The sequence below is a fragment of the Musa acuminata genome, chromosome BXJ2-11 (assembly GCF_036884655.1).
Source record: "Musa acuminata AAA Group cultivar baxijiao chromosome BXJ2-11, Cavendish_Baxijiao_AAA, whole genome shotgun sequence".
Classification (NCBI taxonomy): domain Eukaryota; kingdom Viridiplantae; phylum Streptophyta; class Magnoliopsida; order Zingiberales; family Musaceae; genus Musa; species Musa acuminata.
Genome location: NC_088348.1, coordinates 33556720 through 33579879, shown reverse-complemented (window position 1 = coordinate 33579879; position 23160 = coordinate 33556720). Strand labels below are relative to the sequence as shown.

General features: G+C 35.6%; 1 protein-coding gene across 1 annotated transcript; it reads right to left on the bottom strand.

Annotated features, from left to right (window-relative positions):
* Positions 1 to 478: 478 nt before the first annotated feature.
* On the bottom strand, positions 479 to 22726 carry LOC103972496 (BAG-associated GRAM protein 1). The gene is given in 19 exon segments (XM_018820918.2): positions 479 to 817; positions 1870 to 1931; positions 2051 to 2114; positions 5094 to 5147; positions 5286 to 5432; positions 6275 to 6379; positions 6458 to 6583; positions 8985 to 9091; positions 10652 to 10751; positions 10835 to 10864; positions 14561 to 14677; positions 14774 to 14897; positions 15337 to 15383; positions 15461 to 15589; positions 19288 to 19363; positions 20310 to 20407; positions 20594 to 20633; positions 20635 to 20663; positions 22328 to 22726. Coding segments are annotated over 19 exon segments (1782 nt in total). The 5' UTR covers positions 22544 to 22726; the 3' UTR covers positions 479 to 706.
* Between the last annotated feature and the right edge of the window lie 434 nt (positions 22727 to 23160).

Sequence of the window (23160 nt, the reverse complement as noted above, 5' to 3'; positions counted from 1 at the left end):
AATAAAAGTCTCCCTCGAAGTGATTACCACCGTTTGCCGTCGGACGTAATTACCAGCGTAATTGTAATTAAATGGACTTCACCTCCAAGAAGAGTAAGTATAGCTGCCCCGTGTGACCCAAAAGACAGCAAATATTCCATCGATCACAGAATGAGAGCTTTACCGGAAAGCAGGAAAGGGAAGACATCTCGTTGAATTTTCCTGCAGGTACAATTAATCCGTCAAGAAGAAAAGCGATGATGATAGCTTTAGACTGTACTGATCATATAAACGGCCACAATCATGTTAGATAGATCAGCAAGTGCAGCAACAATAGCCTCATTCTTCTCAAATTGTTTTGTTTGTACAGACAGGTTCAACTCAGCAGACAATTCACAACAAAAAATGCCCGCAAATGACATGCTGCAGCAGTTGAAGAAACTTCTGAGCATCGCGGGTGACAAAAGGTGATGGAAGTCACACTTTGTAAGGGAAAAAATGAAAAGAAAAAGAGTCCTCTGTATTTGATAATAAATCAACATTATACAAAAGTTTGCTCATATCTGTATAAAAGAAGACACCACTATTTCACTTGCATGAAGGGTGGCATGAAAAAAAAGCATAGATTCCTGTGCATGTTACAGTTACAATGACAAAGAATGGAACCCGCTGAGAGGCGTAATTTTCTGTAAGTAGGCAGACCTGTTATCTGACCCATTACTTTCGACTAACTGAGAGCTAACGGAGTTTCTGATGCCTCGACCTTTTCCTGGCTGGAACCTGCCTTGCCAAGATATGAGCGTGCAATCTCTAACATTTGTGCCACCTCTTTCTTGTACTGTGCAACGAAAGATTACATCAAAATGGAACAATGTGCTGATTTCAACATGTGCATATCATATTTAATTCATTCAGCGAAGAGAAACCATGGAGGAAAACAAGAAACTCTTTCATGTAGCAAAATACTTTGCATCGTAACTACACAAAGAAGTCCACTGTTATTTCCTAAGCAAGGTTAATAGTAATTGAAAAAATTAGCAGGGAAGAAATTAAATCTGACAGTGGAAGTTTCTATTCTTAAGAATCTGCGCCACAAATATATGTATCTTCAAATATATGTTGAAAATAAACAAGTAGCACAAACTTCCAATAGAATGGTTGGCAAACAGCAAAAGATTGGTCAAGACAAGGCTACATAAAATATTGGAGATCAAAATGCGACAAAAAAAAAAAAACCTGCCACCAGAGTTGCCAAAAGTAAAATAGACATGATAACCATTTATGTGAACATTTTAAGAAGTTTCATATTTAATGCAGACCATTTAAATTGAAGTATATATGCTACACAGTGTGTCGGGCTACCTATAATCTCATGCAGGTCAAACACACAGTTGAGTCTTAGCTCACCCATATTTATTAAGTTAGCTTCAGAAAACATATAGTCAATTTTCAAATTTAGTCTACTTGACGAAATCGAAGGGACTTTTTCAAGTTTATGGGGATTTATGTAGTATTTTTTTATGAAGACTTCGAGATGATAATTTGATTAGGAGATATTAGGGATTTAGGATGTCATAAATTTTGAGTTGATTTGACTTTTGATTAATTTGTTATTTTTTTCACATTGGCCTTGATTTAGGATTTCAGTTTTATCATGAATATTGCGAATTGAATTATGATTTGAATTATGGTCTGTGGGGCCTGATATACCCTTTCTTTCCCTTGTCTTGCTGTTTTTCTGTTTAATCATTCCACTGCACCCTTCTTATCATAATCCAAGATGGGGCATTGGACACAGACAGAATGTTCTAGTTAAAAACATTGAATGTAAATTATTCTAGAATCACAACCAAGAAAGTAGGAAGTATAAATCACAATATGATGACATGCCTCTTCAACAGCTCCTGCTTTTATCTTAGACTGCATGATGCACCACTTCTTGAAATGTGCACCTGAAAAAGACATTTATGTTTTTTTTTTTGAAACTTTTTTGGCTTTGCATGAAGCAAAACAGCAACAAAAGAAGGCAGAAAATCAGAGAAAATGATAGAGACACCGACTAGCAACTTACCAACTCGGATATCAATAGTACAGGAAGAGTCGGAGATTGTCTTCATTGACCACCTACAATGTACCTGAAATACATTATAAATTACATCTCAAAGATACAATTCTGCAGATCTAGTTGAGAGTCCACGTAGTGATAAAACCTAATAAGATCAACAGTAAGATGCAATTTTATTAAGCACGATAAGCTGAAAGATTCCTCACATGGACCAAACCAGTGAAGCAAATTAACTCAGTAAAAAAGAGCATCCTTTCCAATATATGCTGCTTAAGAAATGAACTTTTCTGACGAAAAGTGTTCTGATGAACTCAAAGGTACCATATTTTGGGTGTCAAAAGGTTCCAAGTTGCATGCTACTATCAGGGTCACTTACAACTATAAATTTCTGCATATGTCATCATCACACATGCATGCCTGTGCAAAAATGCTTACTGCTACAAGACAACAAGAAGGTGGTCGACCATCTGCTCAAATTGGTCCTGTCACGCTAAAACTTCCTAACTCCAAACCTCTTTTTAATTAACTTGGCTTGAATGCACATGGAGCCTTTTTAATATTAAACTCATGTATTTTACTTCTCATAACTTCCAAATTACTTAAATTATAATACAGAGCAATTATGAGCACCATCTATGTCTATTCACAGATTCTTATTTGTGCTAACATTAAGCCAGCCATGTGATTTGGAGTTTTTCAATTGCCCGTCGAACAGAAATGTCTCATCCATCAATGAAATTTAAATAAAATAATTTGAATGAAAAAGAACACTTAGGCAATGACGTTTATTTATTACTATAATATGTCAAGATAACATATAATGGCTGTTTTCTCAGTGTATATTTTGGCAATTTTGAGGCTAACCAGTCATGGTGGAGATGTTGCCCCAGACTGATCCAGTAAACAGGTTAAGTTTGACCAATTTTGACTGGGGGCATGAGGCAGGGTTGGAGCATGACTTTCAAAAATAGGATCAGCTAGGGCTGGAATAGTATCAGTTATGCCATCCTAAAACAAACCAATCCCATCCTTAGCCATCCTGCTTTGTGGAAACGCCAGCACAGACAATTGCATATAAATAATTTTCTCTATTATATTGCAAATGTAACTAAGACATATACCATTATAGTTACATATAACCCCAAAATTTGACACAGGTGGGGTGGCCAAAAATAGATGTAATCAATCTTTACATAGGTTGAGAATGGTATTGTATTTTTATTGGATTCAGGTTTGGGGACCAGATGGGATTTAGTGGTATGGAGAGGATGATTCGAGTACAGTCAACCCCAGCCTGTCCAATGTCATCTAAACCAATACCTGTGATGAGAATTGATCTTAAGAACTTAGAATAATTCCACTATGGTGTCATATACGCCAGTTCAAAGAAGTAGAACTTGGGAGCACCAGTGGAGACAAGTTTCATAATCCATGAAGATGAATATTTTGCCACCATAAAAGTACAGTCTAAATATTTCTGGCAACAACTTTGTGCAAATAATCCAAGTGAGCGAAAAGCATGCTGGTAGATGAATTCTAAATTGCCAAAGGACCCATGTGTGCAACTTCATAAATCTTTTTACCTGATAGATTCTAGCTGCCCTTTCCAGCTTCCATACTTGCTTAATCAATTAGATCTCATGACATTCAAGATGTTTTTAAAGGACCACCATTTGTGCAGCCTAAATATTGATGTAATCTATTGTGTTTGATAAACATCATGTCCAAATCTACAGCAAAAATCTTGAAACTAGTACATGAAAAAATATAAGAATGTGAAGTTTCTTTCTATCACAAAAGACTACCCATCTTCCCATTCTCAAATGTCTGATAAATGCTTGTAACAACAATATAATTGAAATCAGGATCATAATAATTCAGTCTGACTATTACATATCAACCGGTACTTACTGGTTTGACCAAGTATCAAAAACATATGGAACAATATTAGTACATGTTTTTTATTGTTTTATGAAATGGTATCAGAAGACATGGGTAGTTGTGTCATTTTATATACTAGTACTGCACTAATCAGATAGGTTATTGATCTTTACACTCATCCGGATACAAATATTGCAACTCGTTGCATTATATTGTGGTCCATTATTATAAGTTTATAACTGGAGTAAATCTTAGGTAGAGAACAGAATCATGTGGCACATCAGCAATCATGGGCTTCAACTCCTGCACTAATTGTAATGTACAATGAACTTGGAATAATTGCTCTCATAGAGGCATTAATTTCTATAGCCTCAGCTGAAAGCTAATAAACACAAATTTAACTTAGGTCAATATTTTGTCAAAACAAAGGGACAACAAAGTTCGAAAAACTGGTCATATTGCACAGACAAGATATAATCTGGCCAAGAGGGAACCAGCACCTGTACCAGGCAATTTCCCCCAATCCGGTTTGAGACATGTTTTCCTTAATTTAGATAGCTGTCACAAGCATGGCTGTTGACTATCAATAGCCCTCATCTTCTCCTCTTCTCTTCTATCCCTCGTTTATCATTGGGCCGACCATACAACGGAACAGTGCATATCAGACCAATACTGATCTTGCCAGGGACTAATATGGGTCACAAAACAAAATTTAAAATCTTGAAAACAATATTATCCATAAAAGCCACATAGTTGACTCCATTTTAAACGTTTAATACCAATTAATATATGAGACCAAATGCTCATGAAGGTCTTCCATGACAAACCTCAGACATTCTGACCAAATAAAGTAGGCATTGTTCCATCTTTGTAAAAAGACCTTGTTGGATATGTTGACTGACTTGACCTTCTATCATAGAGAACCCAACAGGATACCTATATGTGTTTAGTTGTCTGAAGATAACTACCTCCAATTAAATTGGTCTCAGAAAATACCATATAATTAATGAGAATTGACTTTCAGAAGTCATACATAAAAAACATTTCCACTTTGCGCATATAGGTTTCCCATCAGAGATAAGAAAACTAATAATTTACTGAAAAAGGAACTCAGTTCTCTTCTGTTCACAGTGCATTAAGAAGAAAACAGGTGAGATTCAGTACGCACCTCAAAGTTCGAACCAAATAGAATGTCATGCACCTGTTGCACAGTCTCAAAGACCTAAGCAAAAAAGGAACTGAAATTATAAAAGGAGTTTGCATACTTGCATGAAAAAAATGATAAAACTGGGGTAAATCATTTGAAGCTAATGCTAAAAAATAAAAAGAAACTACATGAGATTGAGTGAACCAAACATACCAGTGTTCTCTTATCAGGGGACAGAACAACATGCTGTAACTCTGTCATGGCGGTGTCTGGAGGACACATGGGGCTATGGCACAATGATCTGAAGGTTATTTCTCTGACTAGACCATCATATTCATCAGCAACATGCCACTTGCCCAACTGCAAAAGACATAAAAGCAAAATGTCTGATTATTTCAAGTAAGAAAAATCATCACCAAGGCATATGGAGTTGCCATTTAGAAATGACCCACTGAATTTACTGTGTTCATTTATATTAACAAAAAAATCATTGATATCGACATTGCAGGTGGTAACTTCAACCATGATCTATATTGCTCCAAGCTTGCTAAAACTAATCCAAGGCCACTAGACTGGACAATAAGTAAATCTTTTATGGACGTTATAAAAATTGATTTCAACCGAAAAAGGTCAAGGCTTAAGCCTCTGATGAAGTTATAACTGAAGTAACAATAAAGAAAAAGACACTATTAACACCAAAAGTTTCCTGAGTTATCCAAGTAGGCATTTCATGAAAATCATCAATAACAAGAAAACATGGTAAAAAACTGGGCAGCCAATAAAGGACAGCTGGCAGGGGGGTGAAACATCAGTCGTTGTTACTTAAAATAAAAAATGCATTATTCTCATATAACTATTGTTCTACCCAATGGTCATTTGATAGAGCAAGCTCATATGATTTCCAATAAAATTGATGCAGTTGGAACTAAAATTAAATTACAACTAGATCCAGCATATAGAGTGAGCTGCCACCTCATTAAGGTTGCTCCTTCCACAACCTGGGTGACCAGAATGCAAATAACCCCACAGCTTGCAGGGACAAGGCTGCATGTGCTGACAATCCCCATATTGCACTTAACAAGAGACTTGTGCACTAGGGCGCTCCCTTTTATGCCCAGTATAAATGTAAATTGAATACTAATAGTTCAAATTTCAAAAGAACCACAAAGCGATTGACAACTACATAATGATATTTCACTTACATTCAGATTGGTATCTTTTCTTGCTGAACGATATTCAGCAATAAACTTTGAGTCATCATTCAACAATTCAGAAAAGAACTCCGCTGCTGTGCAGGGGAAATTTTCCTGGAATGAACCAATTAACAGAATCTATTAAATCTTTGGAATAAAAGAATATAATAGAGGAGGATGAGTCCAGCGTACATTGACTATGCCAACTAGAACTTCTTCGTTTATAAAAGCTTGGAACTTTCCAGTCTCAACAACACTCTCATTTGGAACTTCTATTTGTCTCCCACTATCTCTCACAGAGCTGCTGTGTGCACGTTCCTGTGTTTCCAAGTCAAAGAGCCAGCTGTAACAGTTTTGGCTTCCAACGACTAACAAGTGCAGGATCACAAATAACAAAGACATAGATAAACAATGGGAAATCCTAAGATATTAAGACATAGCGTTCAAACTTCAAAGCAAATCATAATTTATGAAGAAAGAATACTAGAAGACATCATCAACTCCATAAATATAAGAGAAGTTTTCTGCCATAAATCAAAACGTAAACATGTCTATCATACGAAAGAAGTTTATAAACCATCATTATGATGTCTAGCAAGATTTCAAATCTCAATGAAGTTTAATATCGATCAATAACTGGACCAACAGTACCAAACGGCACATTGAGTGTCGGTATGGGTCGGAAACTGGTTGGTATCATCTGGACCAGAGAAGAGAGAGAGGAAGAGGCAGGGGAGGACAAGGAAGCAACACAAGGAGGTGGTGGTGGCAATGATTACTAAAGGAGGAAAAGGAGATGGCCATGTTGGGAGGAGGCAGCAGGACTGATTATCCTGGGGGGATAAGGAAAAGGTAGAGAGGAGAGAGAGAGAGAGAGAGAGAGAGAGAACAACTCATATAGCTATCGAGAATTGGGATTGCAAAAAAATAAAAAAGTGACTGCAGTATCAGGATCAGGCAATTGGATTACCACCTGGTAAGCCCAACACAGTGAGCTTACCAGGCAGAAACAGCATCTCAAACTGGATTAGAAGCAATTGAAATACTAATCTGTATCGACTGGTACAGTTGAAATTAAAAATAAAACATGATGTTTGACAAAACCAATTGTTTTTTAATCAAACTTGTGATAGTTACAATTAGAAAAGTCGTGTTGCAAATAAGACGCAAGTTTCCGGAGTTCTAATGGGATTATATATTAGAAAGGGGGAAAACTTGCCCACAGCTTTTTTTTCTTACTGTAAGATTCATGATTAAGGTCTTGCACGATCACTGAATCTACAAAAAAAGGAGTCTATGCCAATGAAGAAGTTTAGGTTTTGCTAATGGCAAGGCATCTTTCTTCCTAACTTCAATTGCTCTTTCTTCCCTAACCTACACACTCTCTCTCTTTTATAATCTATGCTACTAACTCTATAGTTTTCGACTAACTTGATTTCCTTTTGCTCTCTTATTTGCATGAATTGTCGTGATTTTCGGCATGCATTTGTATTGGTCATCTCAGCATGTGCCATGCTAATCCATGCAGTATGTATTGACATATGAGTAGGCCAAGTTTTGTGACGTGGCAACCAAAGCATGAAGGCATGTCATCAGGCACAGGAAGAGATTGTACAATGCCCAAAAGGTATTAGTACATACTACATACAACATTTCATGTTTGGCAGTACCTCACTATATATTTTCCATTCTGTTCTCACAGTGACTAAGCAACTTGATCTTCAAAGTTCAAATTGCTTTAGAAAGTTAGCGCTGGTGTAAACCTCTAAGCCAGTAATTTCTCCCTTAAACAACAATCAAATTTGCTGTTTTATATTGGACAAGTCCTTAATTTGACATAAACTGATATCCCATCCTTTTTAAGTCTTCTCTTATGCTTTCCACTGTCACAATTGAGCAGATACATATTAAAAGGCATAAAAAGAAAATTTAAAATCATACAGCAGCTGCAACTTGTTCACAGAAACAGTCATATCAGGATTGACAAATAGATTTTCAGATAGTCAACTACAAGCTCCTGTTCACCGCCTGAAAATTGTAATTCCTAACGTTTATATTTTCACAAATATACATGTTATAGAAAAAAAACCAAACCAGAGTTGACAGCTTAAAAGTACTTTTGTAAGACTTTAGAACTTTGCAATGGAAAGAGTGAATTGAATAAGAATAATTATGTCTATAGTTTTTTTTGCAAATAGCTGTAGGTACATTTTGGTGAATAAATTACATTTGCCAATCTTTAACATCAATTAGACAGACTTCCATCCAAGTAGAGATAACAATGTGGTTGAGGGTTTTCATCTCTCCATGCCTATCTGACATGCCTAATCTCTGAATATCTGAATAAGTACCACTACTTAATATTTATCAAATAGTTACTAGTATCGGAGTAGTTATCAAATACCCCACTTGTTACCACTTCTTGATGTTAGGATTTGAAAGGGAAAAAATATGAGGGTAGCTATGAAAAGAAAAAAGAAAGCTAAGTAATGTAACCACTCTCGACTAAAGATTCACATGACTCGCTTTAATATCGATTATAAGCTACATTAATATTTAGATTAAAAACTCATATGATCCACAAAAGTACACAATTTATGTTATCCACAAGAATCACACAAAGTAAGTCAATGACAACCTCCTGCTTAGGGTTAAGAAAAAATACAACATAAAAGTAAAAAGCCAGCGGAACCAGAAGGCTAAGTTGAAGGGTCAGTACCTTCTTCTCAGCTTCTATTGATGCATGAAAGTTCTTATCTGTCCGTTGCAAAGCTCTTAAAGTATGATTTCTGTTCCAAAATGATGCGAACTTGTATCTGACTCTCCCTGCATAATGGACAATGGCAGAACAGTTTAGATTTCTACCTGGATCTTAAAAAATAAAACTAATCAAATAAAAGTTGCAATAAGATGTTCAAGAAGGTACTTATCATTTAAGATTGTGAACAACTAACAGCATATAAGAGAAAGAAAACAAACAGGTATAGCAAAGGAAAAACTTGGATAAGTATTTTGGTAGCCATAATCTCTATCATCACATAATATTCTTTCTTTCATTTGATAAACAATTGGAAAATCAACTAACAGATTTGAAATACAACAAGATTTTTGCATTGGTAAGTATAGCTATATTCAAGTAGATGAATCCATGTAGAATATTACTTCAATGATTAGACTGCTACTTTGTAAAGAGGAAACTTTGATTATCCAAAATGGTCCTTAGAAGTTAGAACTCATGTACTTGACACATCAAACAAAAAGGAAAGTTCTGTGTGCAATGCATACTACAAACATGGTCATTCATGCATCGTTGCAGTACATGCAGGCTCACGCATTGACTTTTGGAATATAACTAATTTTGACATAGAAATGAAGAACAGACTCATAGCATACCACATAGATTCAAATTTATTATTCATTCTGAGACATGAGCCTCCCACATTAACAGAATACTAGTTGTAAAAACTGAATACTTCTGGTACTATGTATATGCATAATATATGCTACAATCCAAGTCTGAATGTGCATTATGATGAAAATTAAAAGAATTTAAAATTATTGCCTTTTATGAGCGCATGTCCATGTTACCAATCTAAAACAATTTAAACAAACCAACTTTCAGTAAATAAAAATGTTCAAATGGATAACCCTCTTACACCAAGATGAATTATCCATCAATCAGTGTAAAATTTTGAAACCAAATGGGAAAATATGATAAAGAATTGTAATCTTACAGGAAACACCAAGATGAATTGGAGCATAATTGTGATGGTGTTTCTTTATCTAACAATCAAGTGGTAACTAGTTCAAGTGGCCGAATTCCTCCAGGAGTCAACCATTATTATAAAAGTACCTCGAGGAAATCTGAATGTTCTCTACCTAAAGAGCAACCGACCATGATGCATTGGCTTGGCATGTAAAGGAGAATTCTCAGTTGTTAATTAACTAAAGGGGCTTTTACCAACATTGTGGGTATCAAAGAGCAATAGAACTACCATTAATTTCTCCCAAAACCAAATGAGAAAATAGGGAAAAAGATAAGGCATGGAATGGGACAAACAAAATGTCACTTGTTTCAGATTTTTGCTAGTCATGCCTACAAATCATTGCATTCACTACATACTCCAACAGCCTATTTTCTAAAATCATTGAATACAACTTAACTTCATATAGGACAACTCAGACGTATAAAATAGAATAATCTTTACGCAGTCACAGTCATATCATTCTAGAATGATAATATATATAACTGATGAGTACCCAAAGAAATAAGTAAGAGGTGATGGTTCTCCAAATATTTCATAGATGGTACACATCAAAAGCCTAAGACATGAAACCTTTAGAGCATATGAAAAAATAATTAAGGCCATATAGAGTATCACCAACCATCTGGACTTCCTAAAGGAGGCACACCATGTCCACCAGCTCCCATTCGAAGAATTATTGTAATTGCAGGGTTGATAACTGCATGCTGGCTTCTTCGTATCTGCATACTAATAGCAAAGACAATTGAATGCATACATAGTTACATACAATATAAAACATAGTTGCAAAAAATAACCAACGTACCTCAGCAATGTCTCCAAAAGAAATAACCACCTAGGAATAGAAATTAACTATTTATAGTTAATTAGTGTGTAATGGAAATTGTAGCAAAATAACATAAGGGTATGAGTCTACAATTAATATCAGTGATACTATTGCCATAAGAGTTAGTAAAAATTTTACAAATTTATCAGACATAAATGTGTTTTGGGATACTAAAGAAAATAAGAATAGGATCCAGAACACAATAAATTTCACTGGATATGAGAATCAAAACACTAGTATATCCTCAAGAAAATAAGAATATTGGGTCCACAACACAATAAATTTCACTGGACATGAGATTCAAAATGCTAGTAAATCTTAATTAAAAAATCTATTTTCCACAAATAAAATAATAGCATAATAATGCATCATATAAAATGTAGAAGATGTAGCTCAAGTATGTTGGGTCAGGGTAAAGGTAAATCCTAACCCAACACGGACTGACACTGTGTTGCATATTCTCAATTCTTAAACTTAATCAAATTTGGGTGAGGCCAGGTTGAAGAGCAACTGGATCAAGCAGAACTAGATTCGGTTGGGTTACTCGAGTTGTGTAGCTAAAAAACAAGAGATCAAAATTATAAAAATGATCCCAAATCATATTACATATATCATACACTTTATATTGTTAAATCATGTGCGCCCAGTTAAATTATGTTCTGGTTGAAATCAAATTGACTAGGAGTTATTATAAAGTATAAACCAACCTATGAAATATAGATAAAAAGCAAAATGTTACAAAAGACACCAACATGACATCTTGTAAGAGTAGCACTCAACACAGTACGGACATGACAACTGATACATGTATATTTGTATGCTTCATCAGCATATATGATTTATTATCATCATATATGGAAATTAATAAGAAACATAAAAACCAGTCAGATGATTAGAAGAAATTCATAAAGCACTTCTAAGTTCAAATAGATTCGAGGAGCAAAGGACATGTACAAATCATATGAATATTGCCAATATTCGACATATCTTGAAACCTTATAAAGATGATACAACTGTCCTACATATGCAACAAACCAATCAATTTAAATAAGCGCAGGTGGTAACTGGCAAGGGTAGAGATGTCCATGCAAAAAACTATCAGCATGCATCATGCCAACTTGTGTCAGGCATGTTATGGCTAAAAGCCAGTTTTTTATCAGTGCCAACTAGCACAGGAATTTGCCAAGTGGCACAAGGATGTGATGATTGGCATAACGTGTCACATAATGTGCCAAGGATAGTATGGTACACCCTGTTGCCACGGAATGACATTCATTACTACCCAATCCAAGATGAAATGGATAGAATCTACTAAAGCCAACACAACCGAGATACCAGAAATCTTAAACTAACCAAAATCTTAAACAACCCAACCAGATGATCAGGTTAGCTAAATGGTATTGTGGGTTGAACACAACTCAACTTGTGGCCTAATGCCAATGGCACCTGATAATGCAGAATGTTGTGGGGATTATAAATGTATAATTATGCATCATGCTGATTGAACAGATTGGCATTGGTTCACTTTTAACTAAAAATAGCGATAATTGTGGGAAATGGATCTGCAGCTGAGTTATAAAGGTTTGTTAAGTTACTCATCTATTAGTTCCTTGGAGATAAAAGTTATGGATCTTTGTTCTATTGCTGCTTTGATTAATTTTAAAATATCATAGATGGTTTGCCTTGAAGATACCTGCTGCTGTCTTGTGGCTCATAACCTGTGTTGCCCTGATTTGGTGGTCTTATGCTGAAAACCAAGCAGCTGGTTGCTTCATAATTTTTTAGTAAATGTTTACCTCATTATTGAGATAATATGGAATATATTTTGGCCATTGGGCTAAAAATTTTGATTTTTTTGTGTTCCTATTCAAAACCTTGGTTTTGACATCTTGTGCTTATGTTTTCATTCCTATGCAGTTTTGTTAATTGGTAACTGAGCTATTAAAGAGGGTGCAAGCTAACAGATGACGCTTTGATGTATATGTTTCCTGCTTGTATTCCATTGGTGGTAAATAAAGTTCTTACAAAAAATTGCATCTTCATTGGAGGCATGCATAAAGATTTTTATACATTCTCTAAAAAAGCAACCAAACAAAGTAGTTTAGCCAAAACAGAACCTGGTGCTTTCCACCATCCAACAACCCCATTTCCTCGATCAACATTCTGTGAGATCAGGTCGTTTCAAGTTCATATCAGGTGTTTTGACCCAGTGGTTTCATATGGTATTGGTTTGTAATAGCCTCAACAACAATGCAACACATCAAAGGTGTGAAATGTTCATTTTGAGCTACAAAGTACTGGTTGTCCTTTTCATTTTCCTTTTATAACCTATATATTTGAGACTTAGGAAAGCCAAGGAGCGAATGCAAAGGGTAAGTGTCTCAAATGAAATCTCATCACCAACGGCCACCTTGCTGCTCATCTGAATCAAAGGAAAACATGACCAGCACCACCAACAGATGAAGCCAAAGGGGAATTCGGGAATCTACACCAGAAAATTTTCTAGCATTCTGTTACATCATGTTTTTTCTCCTTTTCTAACTTTGTTAAAGATGTTAGATTTTTCTTTTTCCCAGTGATACATTACACCATGAAAGGCTCAGTAATGATAGGCAAAAGCCACTATGTTAAAATATCTGCTGAACAACAATTATGTGTCTCCAATAGCTAATATTTGATGTCATGACATGGTTCAAACTTCTAAGTTCAAACTACAATCCTTGAAACCCCAACATAACAGATTAGTCTTCTAAGTTGAGAAAATTTTCAGTTTAAGCCAGACCTCTATATTTATCGAACTTACACAATTTTCCGAAATGCATCAAATTTTAGCTAGTGTTTTAGTATGAATGTCCTATTATTTTTCCCACATATTCTTCATCCTCATTTGCAAATTGTACAAAAACCAAGATGCTTAAGCATTGATAAAGACCATACAATTTCATTTAAAATTTGCATCTTGTTGCCTTGCAATGTTGCCAATAATACTCCAAACTCCAAAGCCACATATCTATTACATCAAGCTGGAAATATTTGATAGATATTTAATAATTAATATCATGGTAAAATTTCACAATTAATTTCGAGATAAGTAAATTAAGGTGATTTATCACACACTCTCAATATTGTCTTCAATTCAGCATCATAATCTGACAAAACCATATGACCTTAATTTTTCCATGAAGAGCTAAAAAGGAATAATTCAGTGGTGAAGCCTTTCAACCGATTCATTATCAAAAACATCCAATTATGATAGCATTTACAAAGCCATTATTACTCACAAGTAGCAAAGAGAAAAGCTAATAACAAACAAATAACTGATACATTTACACACAAATAGAACAAGTTCAATTTTAAAGACAAATGACAAAATACCAATTCAATGTGTAAGAAATAAGCTCATTTGTGGACAAACAAAAATATCCACATAACTAAGAAGCATAGTGATATAGCCTTCAATTGATTAAACCTCCAGCAAAAAAATTGTGGAGTTTAAAGAATATTATAACCAACAATGAAACAAGGATTATTATTTCCAAAACCAACTAATCAACTAGTCCATGTAAGTTCGATTAGACATTTTACACAAGGATGATAAATTCCAAAATTATCAAACAGGCAAAGAACCATGAAGAGAAGTACGAAAAAACAAATTGCTTAGCGGCACAAAAACTGGAAGCAAATGTATAAGGTGGATAAGCTAACCTTTATTTGCTTAGAAAATACATTGGAGTGGAAGCAGATGTGCCATGCAGACACATACATACGTCCATGGTACAGAAAAGATCTTTCAAGAGCACATGAATAACTATGGTCAGCAACCTGAGTAAAAGAAATAAGACTCCATCAGGTGACTCATGTTAATAGCTTTCAGTCAAATGTAAGTATTTAGCCAATTACATTAATGGAAAAGTTCACCTCATCAGGAGGAAGTTCAAATATGGTCTGCAGAGGCCCTGGTTTTTGATGGACTAAGGTAGGGACTTGTTGATCCAAAGACAATCTTCTTCGAGCATCAGCTCCAGCATAGCCATTCAAAGCTCTGAACCACATATTTTTGGCAGATAAGACAATATATCTTTCATATCTAGCTAGGACAGAGCTTCAGAGTTCAGAATCAGCTAAAATGCCTAGCGATTGACCAATTTCAAGACCAGCAATCTTCTTTTAAAAAAAACTAAAAAAGAGTAACACAAGAACCATGTTTTACACTAACAAAGAAAAAAAGTAGCACAAGAATGATATTTCATACAAGGGCACCGATATATCAACTTCTAATGCCCAGTATCAATAAGGATAAAAAGAATTAAACCAGTACTGACCTATATTGTGAAATATCGGTCTACAATCAAACCAATATATATCGTTCAGTACGTACTGGGCCAACCAGTATTTGAAACCTTACCTCCATGTTCCAAAATTATTGTGACAAAAACAAAAATCTGAACCATGAGGCTTATGAGCAAAAAGCAATAAATAACCTGGCAAAACTCGCTTGTAGCTTTGTTGTTTTAATATGAAGACAGACCTGGGGAAGAAAATATTTTAGTTGAAGTTGTTAATATCTTGACATATTATTCAGTATTTATAAATTTACAATGTTACCTGTCCTGATGTACTATCTAAAGTGTACCAAAGCGCTCCAGTTTGACCTTCACTTTCAACTGGAACAGTAACAGATCCAAGAACAGTGCTTTTCCATATTATATCCCAGTCATATATTGTTACAATAATCTGCAGATTATTACAAATGTCAAAGCAAATAAAGACAGTAAGTAGGCAATTATTCTACCATATCGTATTTGTAATAAAGAATCCAAGCTTAAGGCCTTTTTAGTAAGTTTGAAGGAAAACAGTATCCTTCAGTAATAAATTTCATCATCTCAACATAGTGTATAACTTTTTTTCAATTAGCACAAAGTTCAATGTGTTGAATCAATGTAGTCGAACATTTGCATCCATTTCCAAAAATCTGGAGCTCTACAATGGAGATGAAGATAATACAAAGTGTGACACCAGAAACTAGCAAAAGCCAAGTGAAAAAAGAGAATAACTAAAAAAGTGACCAAAAAAATTAGCTGAATTATTCTTTTGACTAATTTGTTTTTAGCAATTTCAGCTAGGATGGAAGACCACCTAACCCATTTTAAGCAAAAAAAAGAAAAATCTGTCCATAACTTACTTGACAGATATATGAAGATTGGAATCATTTAAGTAACTCCTTAAAGATTTTAACATTATATAACAAGGTGGCATACAGTGAACAAAAGGGAATAAAAGCATGAAATTGCAACCAAAGAACCTATTAAATAATTAGTCCTATTAACAGAACCAGAACTGCAAAGTAATGCTAACACAAAAAATCAAAACTCAGATTACATATCTATAAATCAACGTTGGAATACCAAGAAAAGCAGAGTGACCAACACATGCTAACAGACCAATCAATCAACTCGATTAAACAATTGATTTTAAGATTATTTAACATACTATAACATGTGCTGGGATTTCAAACAAGAACAAGTTTTTCCAAGATAGCATGAACAATACATAAATGACCGCCATTTAAAAAAAATTTGTGAATACAAAGTTCCTAGTAGCCACAAGTACCAATTGATAATTGAGGAATCAAGAATAACAATCCATTTTATGCAATCTGCAAAATTTGACCTCAATTCTGAACGAAGTTTGCACCTAAGATCACAATTCAATGCTTAAAGAGATTTACTAGTTGCCACAAGAAATGTGAGCCAAACTTGCAAGTAACACAATCATGCAGACAATGAGCGGAACCATTATTCAGAATGACTCGGGGCCAGCTGCGATGGTTATTCCTCACCAAAAAGCTCCATTAAAGGTGATGCAGCGCAGAGATTAAGAGAGAGAGAGAGCACAGGGGGAGGGGTGGGAGAAAATAATAGTGAAAGATATTAGGTAAAAGAAGAGATATCCATCAGACTCACTCTCGCTCAAGAAATAACTCCCAAGGACGAAAACCTCACATCTCCACATGCCTCATACACGAACAATAGAATCATAGTATTTGAAAAATACATGTGCCCTTATACCACACACACATAATTTGGAAAAGAACTTTTCATACGGTCTATCATTCTTTAATGTTCAATTATAATTCATTTTCCTCTTATAGACCCATGCACAAGAAAAAAAAATACAAAAATAAGAAAAGGTTATAATTACATCAATGCAAATAGATCATCTACTCTTTTCTCCTTCGAAAAAAATAGATTTCTGAATTTGATTGGAGAATTTACTTCTTTTTTATGATATATCTAATTTATACACTTTCATTTTAATAACATGAAAAACCTTCTCATAGAGATGAAATCATCAATCAAATACAGTTCTTATCTCCTTCCTTTTCCTTGAGAATCTTCAATCATACCTAAGATTTGTCCCGTTCCTTCTTTTATTTGGCTTCCTTTTTCTACTCATTGGGAAATTTTAGTAACTTATGAACGATTGTAATAGATGTTTCCATGTAGCAACATAGGGCATTTGCAAAAAAAATACCCTAAACTTACAAAAATAAATCAAAATGATTTCATATCAAAGGGCAATAACAGGCATCAAATTCCTTTCTTATATTCTAACTAAATCTGCCTATGTTGTTTAAATTTTGGAGAGTCAATTCTGAAGGATTAACCAATCTAATAAAAATTCTGTTCAGCTAATTAAATCAGTGACAGTTTCAACATCGTCAAGAGGTTGAAAAATCAAATACTGATATGGAACAACATGAAAAACAATCCAAGAGCCAAAAAAACTGATTAAGATTAAAATATTGTTAAAAAATAATTTATCCGAAGAAACTAAATAGCCAAAGTTAACAGGGCATACTGAGATGAAAGTGAGGTATATTCTTTTTATTGTTAGAATCCAGTATTGGACTGATATGGTTCTGGTCCATACTGACACAGTGTGCTGGTATGTACCATGGTATGTAGAAGAGGGGAGGAGTAGGAGTACGATGCGGAGAGAACGAGAAGAAGAAGAGGAGGAGGAGGAGGGTCGGTCGTAGAAGTAGTGGATGTTCATCGACAGCTGCGGCGGGTAGGCAGCGATGCAAGCCATGATGTTCATTACTTGCATGCGCCAAAACCCTAAGTCCATGTTTTAAATAAATTAAAAAAAAATAGACCAAACCGCCCGTAATCTGCATCCCGTTTCATGCCCAGACAAAAAATAACAGCATGTACCAGTCGAGGAAAAACCTTAAAACATGAACCGAACTCCAGAATATGCTTGGTTATTTAACTATAAAGAAAGGGTCTGATGACCCTCCATTAGACATTACAATTGCATTTTACAATTTACTAAACCCTCACGCCTTCTCACCACATGAGAGCATTAGAAAAGGAAAAAGGTTTTGGGTAATTATGTATAGGACAAATAAGAGGTTATCGAGACATGGTGAGAAAAGAATTGGAAATTGGGAAGGAAATCGCTTTGATCATGAACATACCTAGATTCCACAGCCCCTCTATAAAGAATAGTAAAAATAAAAAACTTAATGGCCGGAAAGGATGCACATCAGTGATTTAAGAAGTGCTAGGCGCTTGCTTAGGCACCCGCCCACCCAACGAAACGAGATGTTCTGAAATATTAAAATATAAAAAATATATAATATAATTAATAAATAATATTTAATCCACCATTAACAGTAGTTAGAGGGGAGAAAAGAGTCACCGACGGTGGAAAGTGGAGAAGGAGAGGGCGGCGATGACGGAGAAACTTTCGAACGACGATAGCGACGATGGAGGAAAATGCGGACAGCACATGGCCCATTTTCTAGCTAGACTGGTAGATACCAGTCAGTATGGACTGGTCTGATTGTTTTTTTTTATCATTTGAGTGGAGGATCTTTGAAACTTCACGAATATGATTAAACCAAGATGCTATAATCCAACATGTAACGTATTAGCATATAACATATATATAGTTACCAGCTAGCACTGTATGAACCAAAAAGGGCAAAATCGCTCAGTCCATGTCCCATTTTCTAGCCAGACCGGTAGATACCAGTCAGTATGGACTGGTCTGATCGAGTTTTTTATCATTTGAGTGGAGTATCTTCGAAACTTCACGAATATGATTAAACCAAGAGGCTATAATCCAACATGTAGCGTTTTAGCATATAACATATAAATAGTTACTATAAACTTCATCCTGTAAATTGTACAAACATACTACAAAAGATTAAAACTTCTGAAATGTCGTTTTAAGTGTTAACTGCAACAAAATGCATATACTAAAAAGTTACTTAATTGTAAATTGCAGCAATATAAATCAGCACAAAAGGCCAGAAGGTATTTGTAGAAAGGGTCCAGAGATGCCAACTACTGTTCATTAATTTATTTTCAATTAACATGATTGGACAAGAACTTGAAGATACGGGAACCTAAAACAACCTGAACAGGAAGTATATCAGCAAAAAAATTAAATTCCTCCCCCCATATTGGATTTCTTGAGCCAGGAACCATGGAGCTGCATAACATAAAAGTTGTTGAACTTGAATGGAAAATATATATAAGTCACAACTCAAAGACAATAATACAAGAGCATTAGAGAATAAATATTTATAACTCAAGAAAAGGCTCTTAACTTTTGACTTTCATATGTATTTTAACAATAATCCTATGTATCTCAATAAGTTGGAAAAGGCTGGCACACTACACAAAGCTCATGTCAATAAGGTGTCCGGAGAGAAACCAATGTATGCAGTCTTGTCACTGCAATCAAAGATACTATTTCTATGACTAAAACCATGGTCACCTAGGTCATGAGAGTAACTTTATCATGACGCTAAGGCTTCCTCTCCATGTATCTCTAAGCCCCAGAGTCCTAAAATCAAAATTACACTTAACTATACAAAAAAGACATTAAAAAGAAAAATAACTGAGAACTCTGCGTTAAATTTAATAAGGATAAGAACTGTTGAAGAAACTAAAAAAGAGATAGAGTTGACTCTTGGGGGAAGTTTATATATTGCGACAGGTACGCATATAAGAATTCTCAAGTATGATTTTGGGATGAAGAGAAAATAAGTGACTGAAACTATGAATCTCGTTCTAGCATAAGTTTGACTACTCACAAACAATGCAGCTACAGGGTGTAATCTGTCTAGAACATGGAACCCAATTTAGATCAGATCAGTCAGCAAAAGTCCAAATACAGTCTGTTTGGTTAGTACATTTAAGTTATTTTTCAATTTAATGGATCCTTTTTTTCAGCAACATATTCTTTATTCACATGACTCGTAAGTAACCATTTGTCTCCACTATGACAGAAAAATAACCATGAAAGTGCTATCTCAACAAACTAAAAGCCAAAAGCTTAACAAATATACATCACAAACTAATCTCAATACACTTTAGTTTCAAGCAATGTCAAACAAACACTACAGGTAAATAAATATAAAATACATACGCACCTAAATCGCTTTTGTTCACCACATGTAATTATTGCATAAGGATCAGATGTCCCGTTCAAGTTAGCACCAACTAAGTTTTTTGCAGCCAATAGCTCTAGCTGAATTACAAAGGTTCCATATTTTCATATCAAAATGAAAGAAAATAATATTAAACAGCATGATACTAAATGATCCAGAATAAACTCCAAGATTTTCACATGCCAAATAGTTGGTCTCCTTGACTTGCCAAAGAACATACTGATTCAATCCCATTCAGGAGGTTTATAATATCCAAAAAACAGTACCTTGACTACATACGCAGGAGTACCTTGAGTATCAACTTTAATATGGCTCATCTACAAAATAAGTGGACAACTGCATGTCAAGCAAATGAAAAAATATTTTATCAAACCTTTATATGCAAAGCAGCTGATAAAGCCCAACAAAACTTGAATTATCCCTTTAAGACATCTTATATAGTGAAAATCATAAAGAAAAAATTTACAAACAACATTCTAACGAGAACAAATCAGGAGAATACAAGAAAAAGGAACATCAAAGAAGCTCCATCTAAAGCCCATTTAATTTCAAGCAAGTGAATGACAAACTTAAGCCAGAAAGAAGACGCAAATTAACAAAATGCTATGAACCAAAACTTGTCTGACCACTTAAATATATAAGACAGAAAAGGACATGTTAATCATCAATCTATGTTTCAAACAAATAATTGGAAGAAAAAAGCTCTAGTCCCACATATAGGGAGGGATACATGGACCATTCCACTTAAAAATACAAAAAGCATTCTCTAATGTTCTTGAAGACACAGCATCTTTTCTCGGTGTTCGTTACCTAAATGTTCTTTGGCTTCCGGTGTTATATCAGCTGACAAGGACTACGAGGATCAACACATGTTATTAGCATAGTACTTCACCATCATGCTTATACAAGCAAGTTGACTGCTGAAAAAGGAAGGAAAATAAAAAAGTGAATACACGGGGAGAGTAATATTGCTCCGAGTGAAGCAACCTATAAGTTGCTGTTACTGGGAAAGGACTATGTTGCCCTTAGACCTTTAAAAGTTGAATTAGACCAAATCAAGAGTAGGTTGGCCATATGCCCATTACATCATTTACTGCAATAACCTACCAGATGACCTATCATTCTTTCCTTGTCTCATTTCAACTTTAAAAGACCAAGGGCACTTATAAATTGCTCAACTGGGAACAATGTAACCCTTACCTATATATAAACACACCCATGCAACTTCACATTTCTCCCCGACTTCCAGACGTTAGTCCTCAATATTGTTGCTGTTCTCATCATTAATTAATGAAGCAAGTACGGGTAATATTATTTTATTTTTCCCTATTGCATTCTTCAGATAAGAGCAACAGAGGCCCTCAAGCTGGTCTTACAGCTTATGGCACTCAAAAGGTTCAGTTACCAATTGAGAAAACAAAAGAAATCATGTTTTCGGAAGGTTCCCAAAGTCATAAGGCTAGCATGAAGATACACCATCCTTGGTTAAAAAAGAATTCGCCGGTCCTAAATCGGTGTCATACCTAGATCAACCAATTCCATTATTTAATGACCACGCATAATGACTCAGAATTGGGGTTTTTCTTAGTCCGCGAAGACACGGTAAAATTTGGAATTGAAAAGAAAAGCTCTCGGGGGCGGGCCCAGTCGAAGAGCCATAGGGTATTTGTACCCCACATCTCGACCGAGTCTGATGAAGGGCATCGTGGTTTGTCTTTTTGAGATGGGCCCAAAAAGACACCTCGTCGACGTGAGACTCGCCGGCTTTCTGTGAGGTCGTGGCTCTGCAACTCATTATGTGGAATCATCACAACCTCTTCATATTTACTGTCTCTATAACTTCAAACCAACCAACTTATGAATCCATTCAAACAAAATAAGTTAATTGATCATCGAAACAAAAATTTTCCATCACAAAAAAAGGACAAAAGTGTGCATCTTATGATCATCATCGGGGTTTAAAAAGACACGCACAAAGAGACCGGCTCGATTCGACTAACCTTCTCCTTAACAACCGATTGACGTAGCAGAAGCTCTCTGGCGGCCAACGGGGGGTCGTCCCCGCCAAGTGGCATCTCGTCCTCGCCTCCGTTGCCGCCGGAGGGGAAATTTCCCCAGAGGGAGTAGAACACGATCACGAGTAGCGCCGCGGAGACGGTGACCACGATCTCCCACAACGAGGGGAAGAGGAAGCCGAATGAGAGATGGACATACATGGCCGCCACCCAGGTCGTTGGACAGGAGCCGCCGTGAGGATCGATTGCTCCGGAGCTGGGGATTCTAGGGTTACGAGGTGCGAGAGCGGGCGACGACAGGTGCTAGGGGAGACGAGGAGGGGGCGCGGGGCATACGTTGCGCACTCTTGTTCCTTCCTGGGGGGGGGAGACGGACGAGTTGAAAGCAGGGAGACGGCGAAACCGGCGTTAATTTATCGACGAGTTGGCGGAACAAAATATTAATATTAATAAATAAATAAAGATGTAGAATACGAGGCGAAGTCCCGTGAATGCCCCCTACTCAATGTCACAAATTTCGGAAATGCCATAATGTTTTTCTCCCAAAAAGAAAGAAAAAGAAAAAGCGAGCCAAAATAACCGAAAAGAATACGTCGGTTGGCACGGCAGCGAACCAAAACATGTGGTTAGGAAGGGTCAGACTTCCCCACTCAATTAGCTACATTCTTTTATATTCTATAAATTAATTAATTAATTAATTAATTAATTAATCTTTAACCAAACTTAAATTGCTTAATGACATACATACATGTGGATAGACTTCCAATATCAGATTTAACCGGTAGGTATTAAAGGAATTCATGCCCTCTAATCAATAT